The following is a 22,871-nucleotide window of genomic DNA, read 5'->3' as shown; positions in this document are numbered from 1 at the left end:
ACACCAGTCTGTGACTGAAGCTACTCCTCTGTCTGGAGATGATCCTGTTCAGCGGATGCAGTGGATTCTTCATGATTGACATGATGTCAAACTGTCCAGCTACTTGCCTACAACAGAGCCTGCCTTCCTCACCAGTTTGTGCAGGCGTGAGACATCCCTCTTCTTTATGCTGCCTCCCCAGCACACCACCGTGTAGAAGAGAGCGTTCGCCACAACCGTCTGATAGAATATCTGCAGCATCTTATTGCAGATGTTAAAGGACTTCATCTTTCTAAAGAAGTGTAGTCGGCTCTGTCCTCTCTTGCACAGAGCATCAGTATTGTCAGCCCAGTCCAATTTAGCAGCCAGCTGCACTCCCAGGTATTTATAGGTCTGTACTCTCTGCACACAGTCACCTCTGATAATCATAGGGTCCGGGAGGGGCCTGGACCTCCTAAAATCCACCACCAGCTCCTTGGTTTTGCTGGTGTTCAGGTGTAGGTGGTTTGAGTCGCACCATTTAACAATGTCCTTGATTAGGTTCCTATTAGGGGTGGACGGTATGACCAATATTCTATATCACGGTATTTTCCTAAATTATCCCGGTTTCACGGTATTCAACGGTATTTTTTTCCCCATGCATGAGTGGATGTTAACCACATTTTCCACTGCAATTACTGGCTAGGAATAACCTATTCCACTGTCAAGAGTATTGTACATTGTACAAAAAAAAACATTTTAATGTGCACACCAGTATTAATACAGTTTTTCATTGCCCCATAAAGTGATATTTTTCAAGGGGGTGGCACTAATGGAGAAGGTATCACATTGCATGACAGATGCAGTCAAAATATAGAACCTTTTTATTGAACAAATTTTGCAAAAACAGACTATAATTTTGACAACATATTTTCAACCATACAAAGAGGCATTTAGACTTAGTAAAATATCCAGAAGTGCTTGTCAAAAATTGTATTGCACCGAATGTCTTAGAAAAGGAATAAATAGTAAACATTTTTTGTAAACCAACTACACTTTCTGTTAACGTTAACAATCTCTGTCCACTGACACGTTAAAGTGACTTTTTAAACAACTTTATCATCATTAAACTGCATAATATTTAAACTAATAATAACAATAAAATAAATAATAGTATTATTACTGATAGTTGCACTATTACTTCATGACTTCAAGCCCAGGTGCATTACACAGTATTCACCAAATTAAAATAAAATAAAACAAGTGCAACTTGGTGATGACATCTTTAGCAACTGAACCATCATTTAGGCAAACTGCATTAATATGGACCTTGCTTCAAGCTAAGCTATACTGGGAAGAAAAAAAACAAACTAGTCAACATTTCCACTTTATTCTCATAGTTTACTTCATAATTAAAGCAGAATGTCGTAAACTAAACTTCTTCCTAAAATCAATGTTTAATCAATTACATAATTTACCCCATCATAAATTAATGCAGCACATTAACTCTTTCAGGGCTGATGTCGAATCTTGTCAAAAGGAGGAGTTGACGATGGTAATCAACTGTACGTAGTGAAAAAAACAATTGTTATGTTTTAGTTGGACTCTTGCTGCTAGAAGGAAAGTTAGCTTCATTGCTTTGACCGAGATTTCCTGCGGTCGTGTGAGTAGCAAGGCATAAACGACAGCAAAAATGGCACTGACATCTGGTGAGAGATCAAAGTGATTGCATAAAGCAAACTACTGTGTGGACGACGTTTTGCTGATTATCTCTGAACTGGACTATGACTTGTCGGACTCTGATTTTGATGCAAGTGATTGAAAACGAATGTGAGGTTCCAGCTTCAGTTGACTGGTCCCCAGCTAATTACGGCACTAATCGGGTTCATGTAGCTGATATGCCAACGGCAATGTTCACCAGGGAGGAGTGCCACTTAACAATGACAAGAGGTAGAAACCAGATTGTAATGCACTGTGACTGTGATCGGTGCTGCTCCTGCCTCAGACACGTGAAGACAGCCTCACAGTAAGCCTGCTGCATGTTCTTGTCAAACTGGCTGCCACAGTATGCAGCAACAGACATTTCATGTTGATTTCTGTGTGAACCCATTGCTTTTCAGAAACTGTTTTTTGAAAAAATATTCAGCCCTCAAACAGTTAAATGCTTTGTGTTATGTTCCCCGACCCAGTGGTTAATCACTACGCTTCTTAAACTGACTTCCTCCGCACTAAGAGAAGACAGCAATCACCATACAGAATCCATTCACTTCATGATATTCCTGTTTTCTGAAAATTTAGAATGCAAAGATAAATACTTGATATCATTTTCATGATGAAATGCATTAAAGCAGGTATTACACATGCACGGTAGTGAGGTGGTAGTGCTGCTCCCTCGCAGTAAGGGGTCCCCGGGTGTATGTTCAGTGTAGAGAATTTATGGCAGGTGTGACGAGGCTCCAAAAAACTGGATGTATGAATAGCTATCGCACAGGTTTAACTTAAATATTGTGCAAATGTTGGGTTTCTGATCTGCTGGTTGGAGACACAAACACAGAATTCAATGCTTGTTCTTCTGAGCGGGCTATCTTTATTGCATGCATGCTGTCTCTATTTGACGTACTAAAACCCCAGTTCCTTTTTCTTTCCTTTTTCTTTCACCACATAACCAATCACCACACGATAAACGTCTTTGTGAAATTAAAACTAGTTATAAACTTAGCCCACGGAGTGTTCAGAACTTTAAAAATAACTTCGTTATACATGTTTAATTATGCCATGCATTCAGAGTTGCGCCCATCTCTGAACGAGTCGCCAGCACATTGCAGGATGAATACAAGCAAAACATACACTAGCAGGGTCAATATAGCACAACAGAACCCCACATCCTACATGACTTTGAAAGGAAACTGAAGCACGCCGAGTAAACCCACCAGAAAAACATGCAAATGCAAGGCAGGCACGCGGCCATGCCCCCATATGATTAATGCATGCTTTAACACTAGAATTACCAGAGCCTACGAAAAAACTCGTAAATCCGTCCCGCCTTAAATCGATTCTTAAAATCGTTCACAGCTCTCCACCAGCATCTTTTGTCATCTAAATGTGCTGATAAAAATCAGGCTGCAAGCAGCCGGCTATTCCATCCCCCCACTGACTTAGAACGTGCACAAACTTCTCCCAGCTCATGCCTTGATTGATTTTCTGGGAGTGAAGTGGAGTTTTAGAGTGGAAATAATAGATTGTTGTTTGGAACACACGCATTTCATGTCTGTTCCGTTTTTACAGTAATCTGTGTAAACACATTGTTAAAACAGAAACGTTTTTTATATTCTACTAGTAAATGACAAATTGTAGGCATAAACTATATAATGTATGAAGCCTGAAGCATCACAAATACTTTCACAAAAGCTACAAATCTAACACAGTAATTGCGCTTTTATTCAAAAATATAACTGCAGAAACAAAAAGCCGCCTTAACATGCGACATTGACACCTGTTTATTATGACTGCCTCCGTAGCAAAATAGAATCAGCCGCCGACTGGGAATCAAAAGGTCACAAGTTCGATCCTGCACCATTCTGTTTTGAGAAGTAAACTGCTCTTAGTTTTACTATTTTAGAATAAAAACATACGTTTGATTTCAGTCTGTAACAGCCGGTGTGATTTATGATACTTGTAAAGGTTAGCTTTGGGTTTTTTTTTTGTTTTTTTTTTGTCAGTTTTATTATCTCAGCCGCGTTCACGAGCCCAAACACACCCCACCCCCGCATCTGACGCTGCTGTTTTCACATAGACGCGCTGTAACAGAGGTAAACTCGGCTCCCTTCTACATCGGAGCAAGAATGCACATACCATTGCTTGCATACTAAAGTGTCAGCAGGCACTTTTCGTGGCATTACACACAGTTTTGAGCATGCCCTCTGCACACTACTTGTGACTTTAGGCTTTAGGAAGTAAGTAAATAAATAAAGGTAAATCGTGTCATAAAATGATTTCTTCAAAACGTCGAATGTTATGTATTTGGCACGGACATGCTCAAAAAATACATGTGTAATACATGTGTAATGCCACAAAAAGTGCTAACCTTTACAAGTATCATAAATCACACCGGCTGTTACAGACTGAAATCAAATGTATGTTTTTATTCTAAAATAGTAAAACTAAGAGCAGTTTACTTCTCAAAACGGAATGGTGCAGGATCGAACTTGCGACCTTTTGATTCCCAGTCGGTGGCTGATTCTATTGCGCTACGGAGGCAGTCATAATAAACAGGTGACAATGTTGCATGTTAAGGCGGCTTTTTGTTTCTGCAGTTATATTTTTGAATAAAAGCGCAATTACTGTGTTAGATTTGTAGCTTTTGAGAAAGTTTTTGTGATTCTTCAGGCTTCATACATTATATAGTTTATGCCTACATTTTGTCATTTACTAGTAGAATATAAAACGTTTCTGTTTCAACAATGTGTTTACACAGATTACTGTAGAAACGGAACAGACATGAAATGCGTGTGTTCCAAACAACGATCTATTATTTCCACTCTAAAACTCCACTTCACTCCCAGATAATCAATCAAGGCATGAGCTGGGAGAAGTTTGTGCACGTTCTAAGTCGGTGGGGGGATGGAATAGCCGGCTGTTTACAGCCTGATTTTTATCAGCACATTTAGATGACAAAAGATGTTAGTGGAGAGCTGTGAACAATTTTAAGAAGCGATTTAAGGTGGGGCGGATTTACGAGTTTTTTCGTAGGCTCTGGTAATTCTAGTGTTAATGCATTTCACCATGAAAATTATATTAAGTATTTATCTTAGCATTCTAAATGTTCAGAGAGCAGGAAGATCATGAAGTGAATGTATTCTGTGCGCGATCGCTGCCTCCTCTTAGTGTAAGAAGAAGTCAGTTTAAGAATCACTTAACACAAAGCATTTAATGTGCTATATAACTTAGAACGGGGTTTGAGAAAATCTAGTAAATGAAATATTCATTTTACGATGAAGTTTAGTTTACGATGGTCTACTTTAATGACAAATTACGAGAATAAAGTCAACATGTCGTCACACTAGTACCCAGGTACATTACACTGTATTGAAAACAAATAAAAACAAATACTTGGCTTGCAGTATTATCCAGTAGTATAGAAACAGTATTTATACATATGACCTTTTAAAACTAAAGTTATCTCCAGGCGACGGACGTGTGACTCCTTTTTTTCAGCAAAAGTTTTTCTGTTCATCATGTTCAACTTTACTTTTAGTTCAGTTTTGGAATGCTCTCTGTCCATTTTCACCATGCGGCATACTATGCTACCGCCCACTATTTGGCGGTGTAGCAGTGAAAAAGAGCCCTAGTGCAACAAATCTGTATTTAGCAGTGTAGCAATGAAAAAGGTCCCCACTTGAGCAGTTTCCCGCTGCACTACGTTCTGAAAGTCATTTAGGCAATTTAAACCGGTGTTGCGGTATAAGAAAAATCCATATAAAAAAAATAAAACACGGTTTTCGGTATGAACCAGTATACCGCCCAGCACTAGTTCCTATACTCCTCCTCTTGCCCACTCCTGATGCAGCCCACGATAGCAATGTTGTCAGCGAAAGTTTGCACGTGGCAGGACTCCGAGTTGTATTGGAAGTCCGATGTACAGTATATAGGCTAAACAGGATCGGAGAAAGCACAGTCCCCTGTGGCGCTCCTGTGTTGCTGACCACCATGTCAGACCTGCAGTTCCCGAGATGCACATACTGTGGTCTGTCTTTAAGATAGTCCACAATCTATGCCACCAGGTATGAATCTACTCCCATCTCTGTCAGCTTGTACCTAAGGAGCAGAGATTGGATGGTGCTGAAGGCACTAGAGAAGTCTAGAAACAATTCTTACAGCACCACTGCCTCTGTCAAAGTGGGAGAGGGATCAGTATAGTATATAGATGATGGCATCCTTCCCTCCCACCTTCTCCTGGTATGTGAACTGCAGAGGGTTGAGGGCGTTGCAGACCTGTGGCCTCAGGTGGTGAAGCAGCAGCCGCTCCATGGTCTTCATTACATGTGACGTCAGAGCGACAGGCCAGAAGTCATTCATCTCACCAGGACGTTATACCTTTGGGACTGGGGTGATACAAGATGTTTTCCAAAGCCTCGGGACTCTCCTCTGTTCCAGGCTCAGGTTGAAGATGCGCTGTAGAGGACTCCCCAGCTCCAACACACAGGCTTTAGCAGTCGTGGTGATACTCCATGTGGACCGACTGCTTTGCTGGCACGAAGTCTCCTCAGCTCTCTGCTTACCTGGGCTGCTGTAATTTTGGGTTTGGGGAAACGCTGTCCTATGCTGGTATCAGCAGAAGGATGGGTGCAGGATGCAGTACTCTGAGGTGAGAGTGGGTTAGGGTGGTCAAACCTGTTAAAGAAGTTGTTCATCAGATTTGCTCTCTCCACGTCTTTCTCGATGGTAGCACCCCGCTTCAAGCTGCAGCCAGTGATGATCTTCATCCCATCCCATACTTCATGCTGTTATTCTGCAACTTCTGCTCCAGCTTTCTCCTGTACTGCTCCTTTGCCTTCTGCACGAGCTTGAGTTCATGCAAATCACCGCCTTTAAAAGCCCTTTTCTTCTGGTTCAAAAGGCACTTGATGTCACTTGTAATCCATGGCTTGTTGTTAGCATAGCAGCGTACTGTTCTTACTGGAACTACAAAGTCCATACAGAAGTTGATGTAGTCGGTAGTGCAGTCAACAGTCTTCTCAATGTTCACACTATGTGATCCCTGCAGGATATCCCAGTCCTTAGTTCCAAAGCAGTCTCTCAGAGCCCGCTCTGCTTCAGGGGACCACTTCCTGAATGAGCGTGTGATTGTAGGTAGCTCCCTCACTCTTGGTTTGTAGTGAGGCTGAAGCAGAACCAAATTATGATTTGCTTTCCCAAGCGCAGGCAGCGGGGTGGTGCTGTATGTGTCTTTAACATTTGCATACAGTAGGTCAATAGTCCTATTTCCCCAGGTGTTACAATCCATATACTGGGAGAAGGCAAGCAATGTTTTGTCCAGCATCACATGGTTAAAGTCTCCAGAGATTAGCACACGCGTCTCGGGGTGCTGTGTTTGTAGTTTAGCAACAGTGGCCTGGATGATGTCACCCGCTATCTCCACGTCCGCCCGAGGAGGGATGTAAACAATAACAAGAATGACGTGTTGATGACAAATTTTGGATATTTTAAAGACATTCAGTAAACAAAGCCTACACAGGAGACGCCAGAGAACTCGGCATACAATCGACTTGAACCAGACCCCACATCTCACCTGGCACACACTTCCTTATCATCACGGGGTGTCAGAAGGCGCAACACACATCCTATCCAAATCAGGTATCGGAATAGCCCACAAGCCTTCAAACAATCTGCGCACTGTCCTGTGGGAGAAATCCCAAAGAGAGATGAGTGGAGCTAGTTTTTGAAGCAAGGTATAATCTCTCATGATTGGCATAAAGTCACTTCCAGATACACTAGCAAAAGTCTCTTCCAGTTACATGATCAGTGCCTGCTCATTGGCAATTTTTTTTGTCAATTACAGTTGTCACCTGAGCCTTGTATGGACTGCGGTTCCACCACTCAAATGTAAGTGGAGGTTTGGTGAAGCTGGATTTCTGCATTCCTATCAAATCTGCTGTCTTATCAGGCCTTATGTCTTAATAAAGTCTGGCAGAATGGGCAGAGCGCACTTTGACCTTTAATAGCACTTGGGATTTGCAAGAATAGTAATACTTGGTGCTTCTGAGAAACCAAATATGTTATCGCATATAAATTTGTATGCTGCAATAACCTGCTAGAAACATTCTGTTGTTGTTTGTAGTTTGTTCATTTTGCAAGGTCAATGTTTTGTTCTTAAGCTGCAAGCTGATCAAATTCATTGGCTTTAGGGCTGTTTATCACAATTCACTGAAAGAGTGTTAATTGGAGTGGTAATCACTGTTTATTGCTGTATATAGTGTGATGGTATTTTGCCTAGAATGACTTCTTTCCTTGCTGCCAGGATGTCTGGTATGCTTCTAAAAAACCAGCTGTTATAATACGTGTTCAATATAGCCAAGTTTCCATCCAGTTTTTTGCGACGTTTTGTTATCGACAAACAGAATATACGTAAAAAAAATGTGCGAAATTTGCTGTCTCCAGCCTGTTTCCATCCAACTGGCTTTTTATCGATAAAATGGTGTGCATGATGTCAGCCCCCACCCCCCCAAAACTAACTGTCGCATAAGTTTTGTTGTATCGCGAAAAAAAATCTGCCCGTGAGCCGTTTTCATACATAATTTTGTGTATGTCGCAAATTATCTACCTTTTGTTTTCCACGTTACACCCCCTCCACTAAACAAAGAAATGGAGAGATTATTTAGACAGTTTTTTGAAATTTGCCAGCTTACTGTTATTTCAGTTTCACAAATAATTGGAATTGTACATAATATCCGAAGACGACAGCAGAATGAAGCAGTTGCCTGTCCGATAGCCCTAGAGCTCGAAGAAACTCACGGGTATGGGAGAGACGACGAAATAAGACCTTCTGGAAGGAGGTGGTGGAGAGACACTTTACAGAAAATCTCTGGCTGCAGCATTTTAGAATGACACGGCCAACGTTTGAGATGTTGTGTGGATTCATCAGTCCTGATGTTGCGCCAATCACAGGTTGCCATCGACCACGGTTCCAACCCAAAGCGGATTGCCATCGCCTTTACAAGCTGGCAACCTGCGCCGAGTATAGAGTAGTTGGAGAAACTTTCGGGGTTGGTAAAACTACCATCCATCGATGTGTATATGCTGTGTGCACCGCTATTAAAGAAAAATTAATGCTGCATTATATCAGACTTCCGACTGTAGCGGAGGCCAATGAAATTGCATACCGCAATTCCTTGGTGCATCTTGTGCCACAGATTTACGGTGCGCTGGATGGCACGCATGTGCCTATTCTTACCCCGACGGAAGGCTACCGCAATTACATTAATCGCAAAGGATGGCCATCTATTGTTCTCCAGGCCCTTGTTGATGACAGGTGCATGATACAAGACATTTGCGTTGGCACTCCTGGAAGTGCCCATGATGCAGCTGTGTTTGCAGCATCGGATCTGTACAGGTGAGCCTACCTTTCAACATCCCTTCTCAGTGCGATAACAACTGAATTAGTACTGTAACCTGCTTCCCTTAAGGTTTTTAATTAAAACTGAAATTTGAATTAATACAAAATAACGTTTAATCAAAAAAAAAACTAAAGTTAATATTAATGAGAGATTTTCTCATATATGCTAAAACATCTGCCATTTAATAATAAGAAAAAAAATGTTTCGATAATGAAACATACGGTTTATTAAATATTTTGACTGGCACAGTAAACTACCTTTGCGGTTCTTGTATTATTTAGACATCCTGAGAGACACCCCCAGGCTACAGTTGATGTGGAGGGAGTTCAGGTACCCCTTTTAGTAGCAGGAGACCCAGCCTATCCGCTACTGCATTGGCTCATCACGAGAAATAACGAGTCTCTTCATCAGACCATGCGAACCGCTCCGCTATTCTCGTTTTGATTGCACGTGATGAAAATGTATCATGTGACACATTTATTTGCGTTAAAGCCCTTTTTTCAGACAAAAAATGTTTCCAATGTAGTTTTTGCGACATCTGAAGTATCGATATGGGATTTATGTACTAAAGTTAAACGGAAAAATATTATGTCGACATGTACAACATTTTATCGATAATTAGCATTTCCATCAGCTAAAATTTGAAGCGCTAAATATTTTTTCGCAAAAACTCCTTGGATGGAAACCTGGCTAATGTGTTTTTATTTATTATTTTTATATCCTTGTTATGTTGTTTATGCAACGTGTTAGATGCTTCCTGTGTTCCTGTGCATTCGTCATGTTTGTGAAGTATAAACATAGTGGCAGTACTGATTGAATGAATTCCTCGGTTGGATAAAATACAGGGATCTTTAGTGCCAGCTTTATTTCAAGTAGACCTAGAGCTAGGTTTTGTTTTCGGTGTGTTTTTTGACTTATGACTTGTAGTTTTGATTTGCCCCTGTGCTTTGTTTGCTTGGTTTCCTTTTTGGTCATGCAGTTTTGATGAGAAGCATTCCTGCTGTGCTGTTACACGTATTGCAGGAAAAAAGCAGCAAGTACTAAGGAATCAGATGCTTTGTTTACCCTGTACTCCCACAAGAAGATTGTTTTTGTAAAGGATCAAGATTTAAAAGTTATATATGATTTACTTTAATGTTATGAACTAACCTTGTTAAAAGGCACATGCCAGACATTTACTGTGTTGTCTGCATTAAAATGTGAACAAAAGCACACTGAACATTTTAATCATTTTGTGACAGCAGTTGACAGGTGATTTACCTGGTCAAATGAAACTTGAGATGTTAATATGGTTGAGTCAATCGTCCTTTACTGAAAGCTGAAATGATTGCTTAACTATTTTTTATCTTTGTTTTCAAGATATGAAACCATGGTGGAGAGCATTAGGAAAAGGTTCAAAAAGAAGCGTGACCGAGCTGAAGAAGAGGATGTCCGGGGTCCAGATGTCAAGAAAGCCTTTCTGAAACCTCAGGATTAGACTGGACTAGTACAAATGTTTCAAAATAATTTTTAAATATTTCATGTAAAGAAAGAGAAATTGCCTTTTTAAAATTTTATGTAGTCTTCAATTGATGCTTTTGAATAATTCTGAAAATTACTTTATTTGGATGTTGTGCATCCTTCATTTTCTGTTATTGTAAGACACTCTGAAAGTCTGTATCTAAGCATTGGTAGTCCTTTATTGGGACTAAATGCTGCTAGTTAGATAATGCAAATCCAAATGTTCTGGTTAAAAAGGGCCATTGATTTTGGCACCATTTTTATTTATTTACAGTATTCAAAGTTTACATTTTAAGGTTTTTGACACTTTCAGTCAAATAGAAAAATGTCAACTGATTTCAATTTTTGTTACATTCAACCGAAAATAAGCATTGCAAAATCAAACATACCAGTTAGAAATTAAAAACATTTTAATATTTTGAAAAATGTACATGACTGTTTTGTAATGCATTAGCTTCAGACAATTTACAGTATGAATATTGGCCTTCTTAAAATATATTCTACTGATAAATACCAGCTATGTAAAATTCTGCAAATATACAGGATATCTAGTAATTTTATGTGCGCTTTAGTTTGGTATTTTGAATAACACATCCATTTTAAGCACATAGTTGTTCACTATTTTCAAATATATTTATTATTATTCTCTTATGTTTTATAATGTGTTCTGCACAGATGGGTCTGCTATGTTTGCAGCAATACTGTAGTAGCTTTTTCACCTTGTTTTGAATAATACTTACATAAATAATTTTAATTATCAATTTAAAGATCTACCAATTAATTTATCAAGAACAACAACTGCTAATATGTCAGAATGCATGTATATTTCTTTTTATTTACATTTAATTTACATAATTTGTATTAGTTAGAAATCTGCTGAACTTTGATGGAGTCATGAGGAGGAAGGCTTCCTTATGGCTGCAACACCTGGAAACGTTAGAGACACTAATAATAAAAGCGGGTGTATTAAATACTCCCATAATCCTCTACTTGCCCAGCAATCATGAGCACCTAAGCAGCATAGTTTTACTTTACTGCAGGATCTGTTTGTCTATACACAGAGAGGGTGACGTGCCGGCAAGAGTCAAAGGAAAGTGTCAAGGTTTTAGAACTGGTATACTACTGTATTGTGGACGAAAGTCGAGAACAACTGCAGGCAGACACCAATAAAAAAGTAAAAAAGCAATTTCTTTTATTCTTGGTGAGAAGAGAGAGACTCTGCAGAGCCTGTCCGCTAAAATGTATGCTACAGACTGCGAGCCTGCTCTGAAAAGGATGTTAGCTCAGTTTTATACAAGTTCGTTTACTAAACAAAAAGAGGAAGCATGGCAGTTCAATTTGAGGTTACGCAGAGTTTGCAAGTAGATTAAGATGACACATTAAATCATTACATGCAGAAGTACACAGTAGTCTTTATGGCTAGTTTTGCAAGACAGTTACAGATACAGCACTTGGCAAAAGTACTTCCCTATTCTTCTGCACCATCAAAGTTAGAACACTTCAACGGCTATGTGGCAGGTACAATTTAAGCATCTTATACAGTAGATTACATTTCGCACATAATGATCATCACACATAATAACTGGTTATACAATATCGAAAGCTACATTAAAAGTTAGTTAGTACTTAGTCTTACAAGAATATATTCTTACAGCTTAGTGTCAGTATTAGATTACATTTGTTCATTTAGCTTAATATATCCTTATTTATTAATACATGACATGTTTCTTATAGTTCTATTAGCACAATACTTTATTATTTGGAAAGACTGAAGCACCTTTATTCTAAATATTTCTTCTGCACTATCTATTGTAATGTTCAATATTAGATCCCTGTCAAATAAGATAGGTGAACTGTCTACACGTAATGGAGCATACAGGTACAGTGGCATTTTGTGCTTTACAGGGAGCTGGCTTAAAACTGATATATACGTGATACTGTTTTAATGCTGGATAGATTTCATCTTAGTCTTGCAGACGAGAGACCCAGTGCAGTGTGGACAAAAGAGAGGAAGGGAACTGGTCATCTACAGTATGTGAATGAGGAATTGTGTATAAGGAAGGGAGCTTATTACAGTTAAAACTACAGTTTGTAATTCAGACACTGAAATTCTGGCTGTTCATCAAAGTTATTTGCCAGGAATATAAATTGCATCATCATTATTAATGTTTTAATTCCTCCCTTCACAAATGGGGGACTTGGCAACAGAAATTATTCATTCTGTCGGCAACACTTTAACGATGACTCATTCTGACCCTGCAGTTATATTATGTGGTGACTTCAACCATGTGACTTTGAAAGGAACTATGGCAAACTTCTATCAATTTTTGACTTGTTCCACTCCAGAAAATTACAAGCTGGACCTACTCTATTCAAATTTTAAAGATGCCTTTAAGTGTAAGCTGCTGGGACCATTGGACAGATCTGACCATAACTTGATTCAACTTGATTCAATCCAGCTGCAAGCCTGTATTAGACAGCAACCTATTACCACCAGAACAGTGAGGAAGTGGAGCCTGGATGCTGAAATGGCTCTGAAATACTCCTTCCAAATGACAGACTGGGAAATGATGTGCGAGTCACAAGTGGATAATATTGGGGAATGTCTCTCTGTCACTACATCATAGACTATATTAGCTTCTGCGTTGACACAGTGGTATTCTCAAAGACTGTGTATTGCTTTCCAAACATTACGCCCTGGATTACTAAGGAACTGAAAGGTCTCCTGAATTACAGAAAGAGCATCTAAAAGTGAGAAAGAGGCTCTAAGGGACCTATAGTATGTGCCGAAGGAAAGGAAGCTTACAAAGCTAAAATAAAAAGCATACTCAGAATAACATAAAGGATGTCTGGAGTAGACGGGGTGTAATTATGGGACTTGAGCAATCCAAGGCTCAGGTGCTAGAAGGGGATATGGACAAAACTAATGCCCTGAACCATTTTTTTAAATCGATATCCCTTCTACTATCACCTTTTTACAATGACCAGTCTTACCACACCATCCCTACTATTCATCAGCAACTCCTACCATATCAACTGGAATAGCCAGTGACAAGTCCACCTCTGACCATCAATTTGGACTCTCTATAACTGAAGACCAAGTAAGGAGAAAACTCAAGAAGCTGCACACCATTTGACAGGGAGGCTGTATTAGAAGGGGCAGAACAGTCTCATCTTCTTTAGGAGCTCGCATTCCTTTAATATGGGAAGTGAAATCATTCACATTTTTTACAACTCCATGATGGCAGTGCAATTTTTGTATGCTGTGGTGTGCTGGGTTGATAACACTTCAAGAGAGGCCCACTGAATCGGCATAATATCTTACTGTAACAGTCTAGAGTACCCACCCTTTCTGGAGTCCCTGGAAGGGGTTCTAGAGGGCATACCTTCTGGGGACTCCCTCGTTCTGCTGGGAGACTTCAATGCTCATGTGGACAATGACAGTAAGACCTGGAAGGGCGTGATTGGGAGGAATGCCCCCCTCCGATCTGAGCCCGAGTGGAGTTTTGTTATTGGACTTATGTGCTCGTCATGGATTGTCCATAACAAACACCATGTTCAGGCATAGGGGTGTCCATATGTGCAACTGGCACCAGGACACCCTAGGCCTCAGTTCAATGATCGACTTCGTGGTCATGTCATCGGACTTGCGGCCACATGTCCTGGACACTCGGGCAAAGAGAGGGGTGGAGTTGTCAACTGATCACCACCTGGTGGTGAGTTGGCTTAGTTGGGGGAGGATGCCTGGTAGGCCCAAACATATTGTGAGGGTCTGCTAGGAATGTCTGGCAGAGTCCCCTGTCAGAAGTAGCTTCAGTTCCCACCTCCAGCAGAACTCGACCGCATTTAGAGGGAAGTGGGGGACATTGAATCTGAATGGGCCATGTTCCGTGCCTCTATTGTTGAGGAGGCTGACCAGAGCTGTGGCCATAAGGTGGTCAGTGCCTGTTGTGGCGGCAATCCCCAAACCCGTTGGTGGACACCGGTGGTGAGCAATGACACCAGGCTGAAGGAGTCCTACAGGACCCTTTTGACCTGTGGGACTCCAGAGGCGGCTAACAGGTACCAGCAGGCCAAGCAGAATGTGGCTTCAGTGGTTGCTGAGGCAAAAACTCGGGTGTGGGAGGAGTTTGGGGAGGCCATGGAGAATGACTTTGAGGAGATTCTCGTCCACCATCTGGCGTCTCAGGAGGGGGAAGCAGTGCAGTGTCAACACTGTGTATGGTGGGGATGTTGCGCTGCTGACCTCAACTCGGGACGTTGTGGGTTGGTGGGGGGAGTACTTCGAAGACCTCCTCCTGGGGACTTGGAGGTGGGCTCTCCCATCTCTGGGACTGAGGTCACCAAGGTGGTCAAAAAACTCCTTGGTGGCAGGGCCCTGGGAGTGGATGAGATACGCCTGGAGTTCCTCAAGACTCTGGATGTTGTAGGACTGTTTTGGTTAACACGCCTCTGCAACATCGCAGTGGCATCAGGGACAGTGCCTCTGGATTGGTAGACTGGGGTGGTGGTCCCCCTCTTTAAGAAGGGGGACCGGAGGGTGTGTTCCAACTACAGAGGGATCACACTCCTCAGCCTCCCTGGGAAAGTCTATTTGGGGGTCTTGGAGAGGAGGGTCCATCAGATAGTCAAACCTCAGACTCTGGAGGAACAGTGTGGTTTTCGTCCTAGTCGCAGAACAGTGGGCCAGCTCTTCACCGTTGGCAGAGTCATGGAGGATCCATGGGAGTTTGCCCAACAAGTCTACATGTGTTTTGTGGACTTGGAAAAGGCATTCGACCATGTCCCTTGTGGAATCCTGTGGGAGGTGTTCTGGGAGTATGGGGTACTGGACCCCCTGATAAGGGCTGTTTGGTCCCTTTACAACTGGTGTCAGAGCTTGGTCTGCATCGCTGGCAGTAAACTGAACCCCTTTCCAGTGAGAGTTGGACTCCGCTAGGGCTGCCCTTTGTCACCGATTCTGTTCATAACTTTTATGGACAGAATTTCTAGGCGCAGCCAGGGCGTTGAGGGGGTCCGGTTTGGTGGGCTCACGATTGGGTCACTGCTTTTTGCAAATGATGTTGTCCTGTTTGCTTCATCAGGCTGTGATCATCAGCACCGTCTGGATCGGTTTTCAGCCGAGTGTGAAGCAGCTGGGATGGGAATCAGCACCTCCAAATCCGAGACTATGGTTCTCAGCCGGAAAAGGGTGGAGTGCCCTTTCAGGATTGGGAGCGAGATCCTGCACCAAGTAGAGGAGTTCAAGTATCTTGGGGTCTTGTTCACGAGTGAGAGAAGAATAGAGTGGGAGATCGACAGGCGGATCGGTGCAGCATCTGCAATAATGCGGGCTATGCATCGGTCTGTCGTGGTGAAAAAGGAGCTGAGCCATAAGGCAAAGCTCTCAATTTACCAGTCGATCTATGTTCCTACCCTCACCTATGGTCATGAGCTATGGGTAGTGACCGAAAGAACGAGATCACGAATACAAGCGGCTGAAATGAGTTTCCTCTGCAGGGATTCTAGGCTTTCCCTTAAAGATAAGGTCAAAAACTCAGTCATCTTGGAGGAGCTCAGAGTAGATGAGGTGGCTTGGGCATCTGCTCAGGATGCCTCCCTGGTGAGGTGTTCCAGGCACGTGTAACTGGGAGGAGGCCCTGAGGAAGACCCAGGACATGCTGGTGAGTCTATGTCTCTCGGCTGGCCTGGGAACGCCTCGGAATTCCCCCGGAAGAGCTAGAAGAACTGGATGGGAAGAGGGAAGTCTGGGCATTTCTGCTCAAGCTGCTGCCCCCCCGACCCGATCTTGGATAAGCTGAAGAGAATGGATGGATAAATTTCCCCCTGGGGAGAGGTAAAGATCTATCTATCTATCTCAATAACAGATTAATTCAAGTATTGTCCAGTAATAATTGGCTGGATCATGGTCCACTGCTAAGTATTGATGCCTCACAACCCACTAGTCTTGAATTCACATCCCAACCTGAACTTGGTTTGTTCTGAGTTTACATGTTTTCCATATTTTCATGTAGAGATTTTTAAGTTTTTTCTGTCCCTGATAAATGGTATATCAATTAATTAATGGCTTGGCAGTGCACTCACTCTGCCTCATCAGGCATTTCTAATATAGTTTATTTTCTTTCTCTGAGAACTTTGTTTTTATGAAAGAGAAAATGGTTTCAGGAATGCATACAGCAAGGCATTACAAAAGTCCAATGTCAATATGAACTAAATTACATTAGTGAATTTATGTTTTCAACAGATTTTAACATGCAGTTTAAATGGATGAGAAGAATCAAATTTGAATCCTCATTTCTGACAGCCACAGAGGTCTTGATAGGGACTCCGTTAACCATGAGTATGGAACAATTCAGCTGTATATACTGACCTTTGTTTGTTTCTTGTCCAATTTTGGAATTATCATGGATTAACTTTTTTAATTTATGAATTCATGAACTCTGCTCTACAATACATTTCCCTTTTCCAAGAGTGGGATTTTTTTGTCACATACTTTCCTTTGCTGTTTTCTACACCTGTTTGGCATGAAACATCCTGTTCTTTGCTGTCTTCGTTACATTTTAGCTTATCTTCACCTTTGATGTTTACTACACCTGTTTGGCATGAAACATCCTGTTCTTTGCTGTGTTCCTTTTTGTTACATTTTAGCTCATCTTCAGTATGCTATGTGCTTTCTCCCGTGCCAAATCTGACAGTCTTGTCTGAAGCTTTTTTCTTTTTATTCAATTTCCCTACTTTTTTATTAATTCTTCTCAAAGAAATTCTTTTGTCCAAATAGCAGCCTGTCATTTTTCTTATATGTTCTTTACTAGCTTCTTTTTGTTCCTGGTATAGTTTTCTTTTTTCTTTTATACACTTTGTTTTAACACCTCTTCAATTTTTTTTATTTATTTGTTTTTTTACGCAACTAGCATTTTCTTACCCAGCCATCAGTTAACAACCATGCTGCGAGTTTAATTTTGGGCTTGTATTTGGTAATATGCTAAATAATGTGTGTTTACAAATATCTGATACCTTCCTTTTACCATTTTGAATTAGCCTGATGTGTACTTTAGTTTTAATTTTTTTTTTTTGTCTGGTAGGTCTTCATCCTCCATTTTCTTTTAGATTTACCATGATTGTCCTAAAAAGCCTTTCATACAAATAGCCCCAAAACAAATAAAAAAATGTTTTTTTGTAATTGTAATATTTTTCTTTTTAGGCAAACGTTCTTCATAAATCTTGTTTTACTCTTATTTACTTCACTTTCCCAATGGCACGCCGTGTGCTTGAAGAAGGTGGCATAATAGTAGCATATTAATACAGAACACTTAAAGTCCTCTCAGTTGCTACATTCTTGGTGAAAGTGAACATAGGTGATACATGAGTACCTACAAAAACAAACTGCTGTCTGTTAGACCGTAAAAGACAAACCATTTCAACAATACACAGAAGTGATTTTGCGGGTTCAAGTAACACACAGTGACAGCTGTGGTTTTAAAGAATAGTAGCCTCATGATCCAGGGATGCAGCAGTTGCACTCCGAGGCCCTCCTGTATTGCCGACTTGCTCACTTCTTACAGCACAGCCTTGTGTACTCTTCAATTTATAACTACAGTGGTACCTCTGTATATGTCCTTAATCTGTTCCAGATCCTTTGACATATACCAAACAAATTTTTCCCATAAGAAATTAAGGAAAAATGATTAATCCATTCCCATGAAAAAATAATCCTATTGTTATTGGCATATTGTACATTGATGGGGTTGTATGAAATAATTTAAACACTGCTTAATACTAAAATACATAAATACAAAAGCAATTAGATGAAATAAATGAAAATGTAACCTCACTTTACTTTTTAATAAAGTCTTTGTTTTTCACAATCATCGATACTGTCGTTCTCGGCATACAATATGCAGCAGCCATGTCTCGGATACGCATGCTACCTTCATACTTTTCAACAATCAATTCAAATTTACGCGAAAAAACACAAAATCACGTGAAAATTCATAGAGTTATAGCGCGGGTTGTTCACTGAATGTTGGCAACTGGCATACTGACGCTCGTGGGCAGTCGTGGCTTTGACTCGAGAGAGGTAAACAAGGGTAGCGTGTGGTGTTCTAGCACGCGAGTCGTATTCCAAACAGGACGTATACCAAGTTGGACTTATTCCAAAGTGGACGTATACCGAGGTACCACTGTACTTGTACTGTTAGAATTGGCTTTACATTTGACACTGTTTTGATGTTCACTGTTATCATTGTTTTTTTTTTGCAAACAGCCATAAATTTGCTAGGAAGTGTGCATCTGATAACAAGTAAATATATATGTAAAAAGTGTGGTAATTTAACACTGCCCTCCTAAGATTATTGTCAAGGTTAGGATTATCAATCAATCACTTAAATGTTTCAAAGAGTTTGTCACAAGCAGCTGGGGGATAGACCCAGCCGGGACATCTGGAAGGACCGAGAGATGGCGTATTCGTCCTCCGGGCCACGAGGGGGCAAGCACCCTGGATCTGGAGAGGACCACGGGAGAGTAGCAAGGAGGCTCAAGCCCACTGGGGCCTGAGGCCACCGCCAGGGGGCGCCCCGAGTCACAGAGAGCCCGGGAAACATTTACTTGCTCCACCCCCGGGAACATGGAGGAGGATCCTTCCAGGGATGCCCAGGGTGCTTCCGGGTGCTCTCCTGACCCTTCTGCCACACCAGGAAGTGTGGTCAGACAGAACACCTGGAGCCCATCCGGGTCATTATAAGAGGGGCCACCTACCTACAATTGGGTAGCTAAGCTAAAGTCGGGAGCAGGAGCAGAACGAAGCTCGCAGGAGAAGAGGAAAGGCGGCCCATGGACATTTGGACGAGAGACCCGTGGAGAGGGTGATTGGTGCTGAGGGCACTGTGTGCTGGGTGGGACTGTTGTAGATAATAACCGTGTGTTTTATAGAAAGTGCTGTTGTTAGCCTGATGGTGTTCAGACCCCAGCTAACAAGTTATATAACAATTCCTTTATCAATGAGTGCTTTATTTATTTATTTACTAGCAAAATACCCGCGCTTCGCAGCGGAGAAGTAGTGTGTTGAAGAAGCAATGAAAAAGAAAAGGAAACATTTTGAAAATAACGTAACATGATTGTCAATGTAATTGTTTTGTCACTGTTGTGAGTGATGAGTGTTGTTGTCATATATATATATATATATATATATATAAATATAAATATATATATATATATATATTTACACACACAAACATATATATATATACATATCTATACATATACACATACATATACATACACACATACATACATACATACACACACATATATACACACAAATACATATATATATATATATATACATACACACACACATATATAAACATATATATACATATACATACATATCTACATATATACACACACAGCTATTTCAGTATCAGTGCAATACGCTGCTTGTTAAAACGGATAACTCCGCTCTTACGCAAGTCTGCGTGGATATTATGAACTATCGATTTGTTCAAGTTCTATTTAAATTTTAAATAGAAGGAATTTTTATTTAGTCGACAGAAATATCTTTGGTAGGAATGGTAAAACAGACAGGAATATTATTCCAGAATAAATCAACTCAAACCTTAAACAACTTATAATATTTTGCTCTCCATAAAAATATATCCTGTCTAAATTATACAAGTTAGAAATAAAGTAAACATTAAAAGAACAAACATTCAAATTTCTTTACTCTTATGTAATTTTATATAAAAAAATAAACTTAGATTTTAAATATCCCAAAAGATTTTGCTCTCCATAAAAATATATCCTGTCAAAATTATACAAATTCAAATATGAACATGCTGCATAACAAAACCTAGAAATATAAATAAAATGTGTTCCTTTCAGCAATAACAAATCAAATCATTCAGTTGTCTTTGCTCATATGTCATTTTAGAGCTGGACGCCTGGCATCTTTTTTTGGCAACAGGTTCGTTTCTGTTTGGTGTGAGGCTCTGTGTTGTGGAGATTCTCAGGATGGATTGCAGGTGCTCATCAGTGAGGCGACTCCTGTGTGCTGTTTTGTTAGTCTTTATCACTGAGAAGAGCTTCTCACACAGATATGTGCTACCAAACATGCACAAGGTTCGAGCCGCATGTAGACGGACTTTTTGTTCTTCAAAGTCACCAAAGCGCCGTGCAAACTCAGTGCGCCAGTTTATCAGCAAAGTGCGATTTGGGAACACCGTAGTGACGACTTGGTTTAACATTACTTGGCAACAGGGAAAGTGGGGCAAGTGGTTGTGTCTCCCATAAAAGCAGCTTCAATTGAAATCACTTTGTGATTGTGCACAAAACGTCCGCTGAAGTGTCAGATTCTTATTTAATTCTTCTGCTTTCTGTATCTTCTGCATTGCATTCAGGTCTTTCAGGTTACCCTGATGTTTTGTCTCATAGTGCCGCCTTAGATTAAATTCTGTAATTACAGCCACATTAGCTCCACAAATGAGACACACGGGTTCAGTAAACATATACTCAGCCTCCCATCGGTTTTAAAGGCTCTATTTTCAGAATCAACTTTTCTCTTCAGCATCGTGTGAGCTAGCTTCGCAATAACTTGCAGCATCATAAGGTAGACTTGATTAACGCGTAAGTGTTCGCAAGGCAGCTGAAGCGCTGCATTATGGGATCTGTAGTTTATTGTGTTACCAGCGCTTCATATACCCGGCTTTAATAACAATAATACAGTATATAAAATGATCTCGGGCGGATATAATTACGCCGGGCGGATGTGGCCCGGCCCTTGAGTTTGACACATATGGACTAAATAGAACTTGAAAAGATATATTTTTTCAAATGTGATCGCAATTCAGATAGAGTTGACGCAAGACTACAGCCTGCATGCCTCAATAAGTCATCCTCCCTCCCTTACTTTTTACCGCTCATCTAATGAATACACTGAGTATGGCTTTACCAAAACAATCATTGATGGCTAATAAAGTATCCATTATTCGAGTATGTAGATCGGGTTATATATATATACATATATATATATATATACCAGCAGCGAGAAGTAGTGTGTTAAAAAGCTAGAAAAGAAAAGGGAACATTTTAAAAATAACGTAACATGACTGTCAATATACAGTATTTGTTTTGTGAGTGTTACTGAGTGTTGCTGTCATCAAGGATTTGATTATCATTATTTCTTTCAATCAGGTTCGTATTTGTAGGATGTGTTGTGTTCAAGTTACATTCCGTGTTTGTCAATCGCTGTAAAGATGACAGGTTTCATTCATCGATTCGTTTCTTACTGCATCAATAAACAGCTCGTCTTCTTCTTTATCTGAGACCTGACACACTGCATGCACGGTTTTTTACACTGTCTTCCTTTAGCGGACATTGACTTTTTCCAACGTGTGCTTTGTTTCCGCAGTAGTTGGATTTATGAATATGCTTGTATGTATGAGGCGCTTCATATTTTTGCTGCCTTTTCAATTGTGTAATTGGTTTTGTTCAGCTCTTTGGAACTGTTGCTTTTATCTGTGCACTGCGTCAGTTCACGTGAGCCACTCGGTGTACATGCATCGAAGGTTCCCAGCTGTGCTGGTGCCATCTCGTGCTATGTCCATGGCTGTATTTAATGTTACCTTAGTCCTGGCACTTAAAACTTTCTCTCGCAGTTTCACTGAGTTTGTGTCAAACACCACCCTGACCATCTCATCTTCCTCTCCATAAGCACAGTCCTTCACCCGTGAATATTTACCCGTGGCAGTTTGCTATTGGATTGCCACTGACGGACGGCCTTATATGGGCAGGCACTAAATTACAAACGCCAGCGGCAGCCTGTCTATGAACTTAATTTAAAGTGTAGGTTTACATCGTGCTTTGTTTCAAGTAGCAGAACTCATGAATATGGTTGTATATGTCACTCGCTCGCTTCTTATTGTTTCGCTGCCTTCTCAATTATATAATGCATGTTTTCTTCAGCGCTTTTTGAGGTCTTCCTGGTTTTCTATGTACTGCGTGATTACGTGGGAGGCGTGATGATGTCACACTAAACTCCGCCCCACGGCGTTGAAGCTCATCTCCATTACAGTAAATGGAGAAAAACTGCTTCCAGTTATGACCATTACGCGTAGAATTTCGATATAAAACCTGCCCAACTTTTGTAAGGAAGCTGTAAGGAATGAACCTGCCAAATTTCAGCCTTCCACCCACACGGGAAGTTGGAGAATTAGTGATGAGTGAGTGAGTGAGTGAGTGAGTGAGTGAGTGAGGGCTTTGCCTTTTATTAGTATAGATTATTTCCTGTTTTTATGTGTGCCTTTC

General features: G+C 40.7%; 1 protein-coding gene across 1 annotated transcript in view; it reads left to right on the top strand.

Annotated features, from left to right (window-relative positions):
• Positions 1-11,241, top strand: part of mphosph6 (M-phase phosphoprotein 6) — a 41,654-nt gene extending 30,413 nt beyond the window's left edge. The window contains exon 5 of the mRNA XM_039763494.1: positions 10,431-11,241. Coding sequence (XP_039619428.1) covers positions 10,431-10,548 — 118 coding nt within the window. The 3' untranslated portion in view covers positions 10,549-11,241. The remainder of the gene's footprint in view (positions 1-10,430) is intronic.
• The last annotated feature ends 11,630 nt before the right edge of the window (positions 11,242-22,871 follow it).

Source organism: Polypterus senegalus, chromosome 9 (assembly GCF_016835505.1).
Source record: "Polypterus senegalus isolate Bchr_013 chromosome 9, ASM1683550v1, whole genome shotgun sequence".
Classification (NCBI taxonomy): Eukaryota; Metazoa; Chordata; class Cladistia; order Polypteriformes; family Polypteridae; genus Polypterus; species Polypterus senegalus.
The sequence above is the reverse complement of the archived record's forward strand: the minus strand, read 5'-3'. Positions and strand labels throughout refer to the sequence as shown.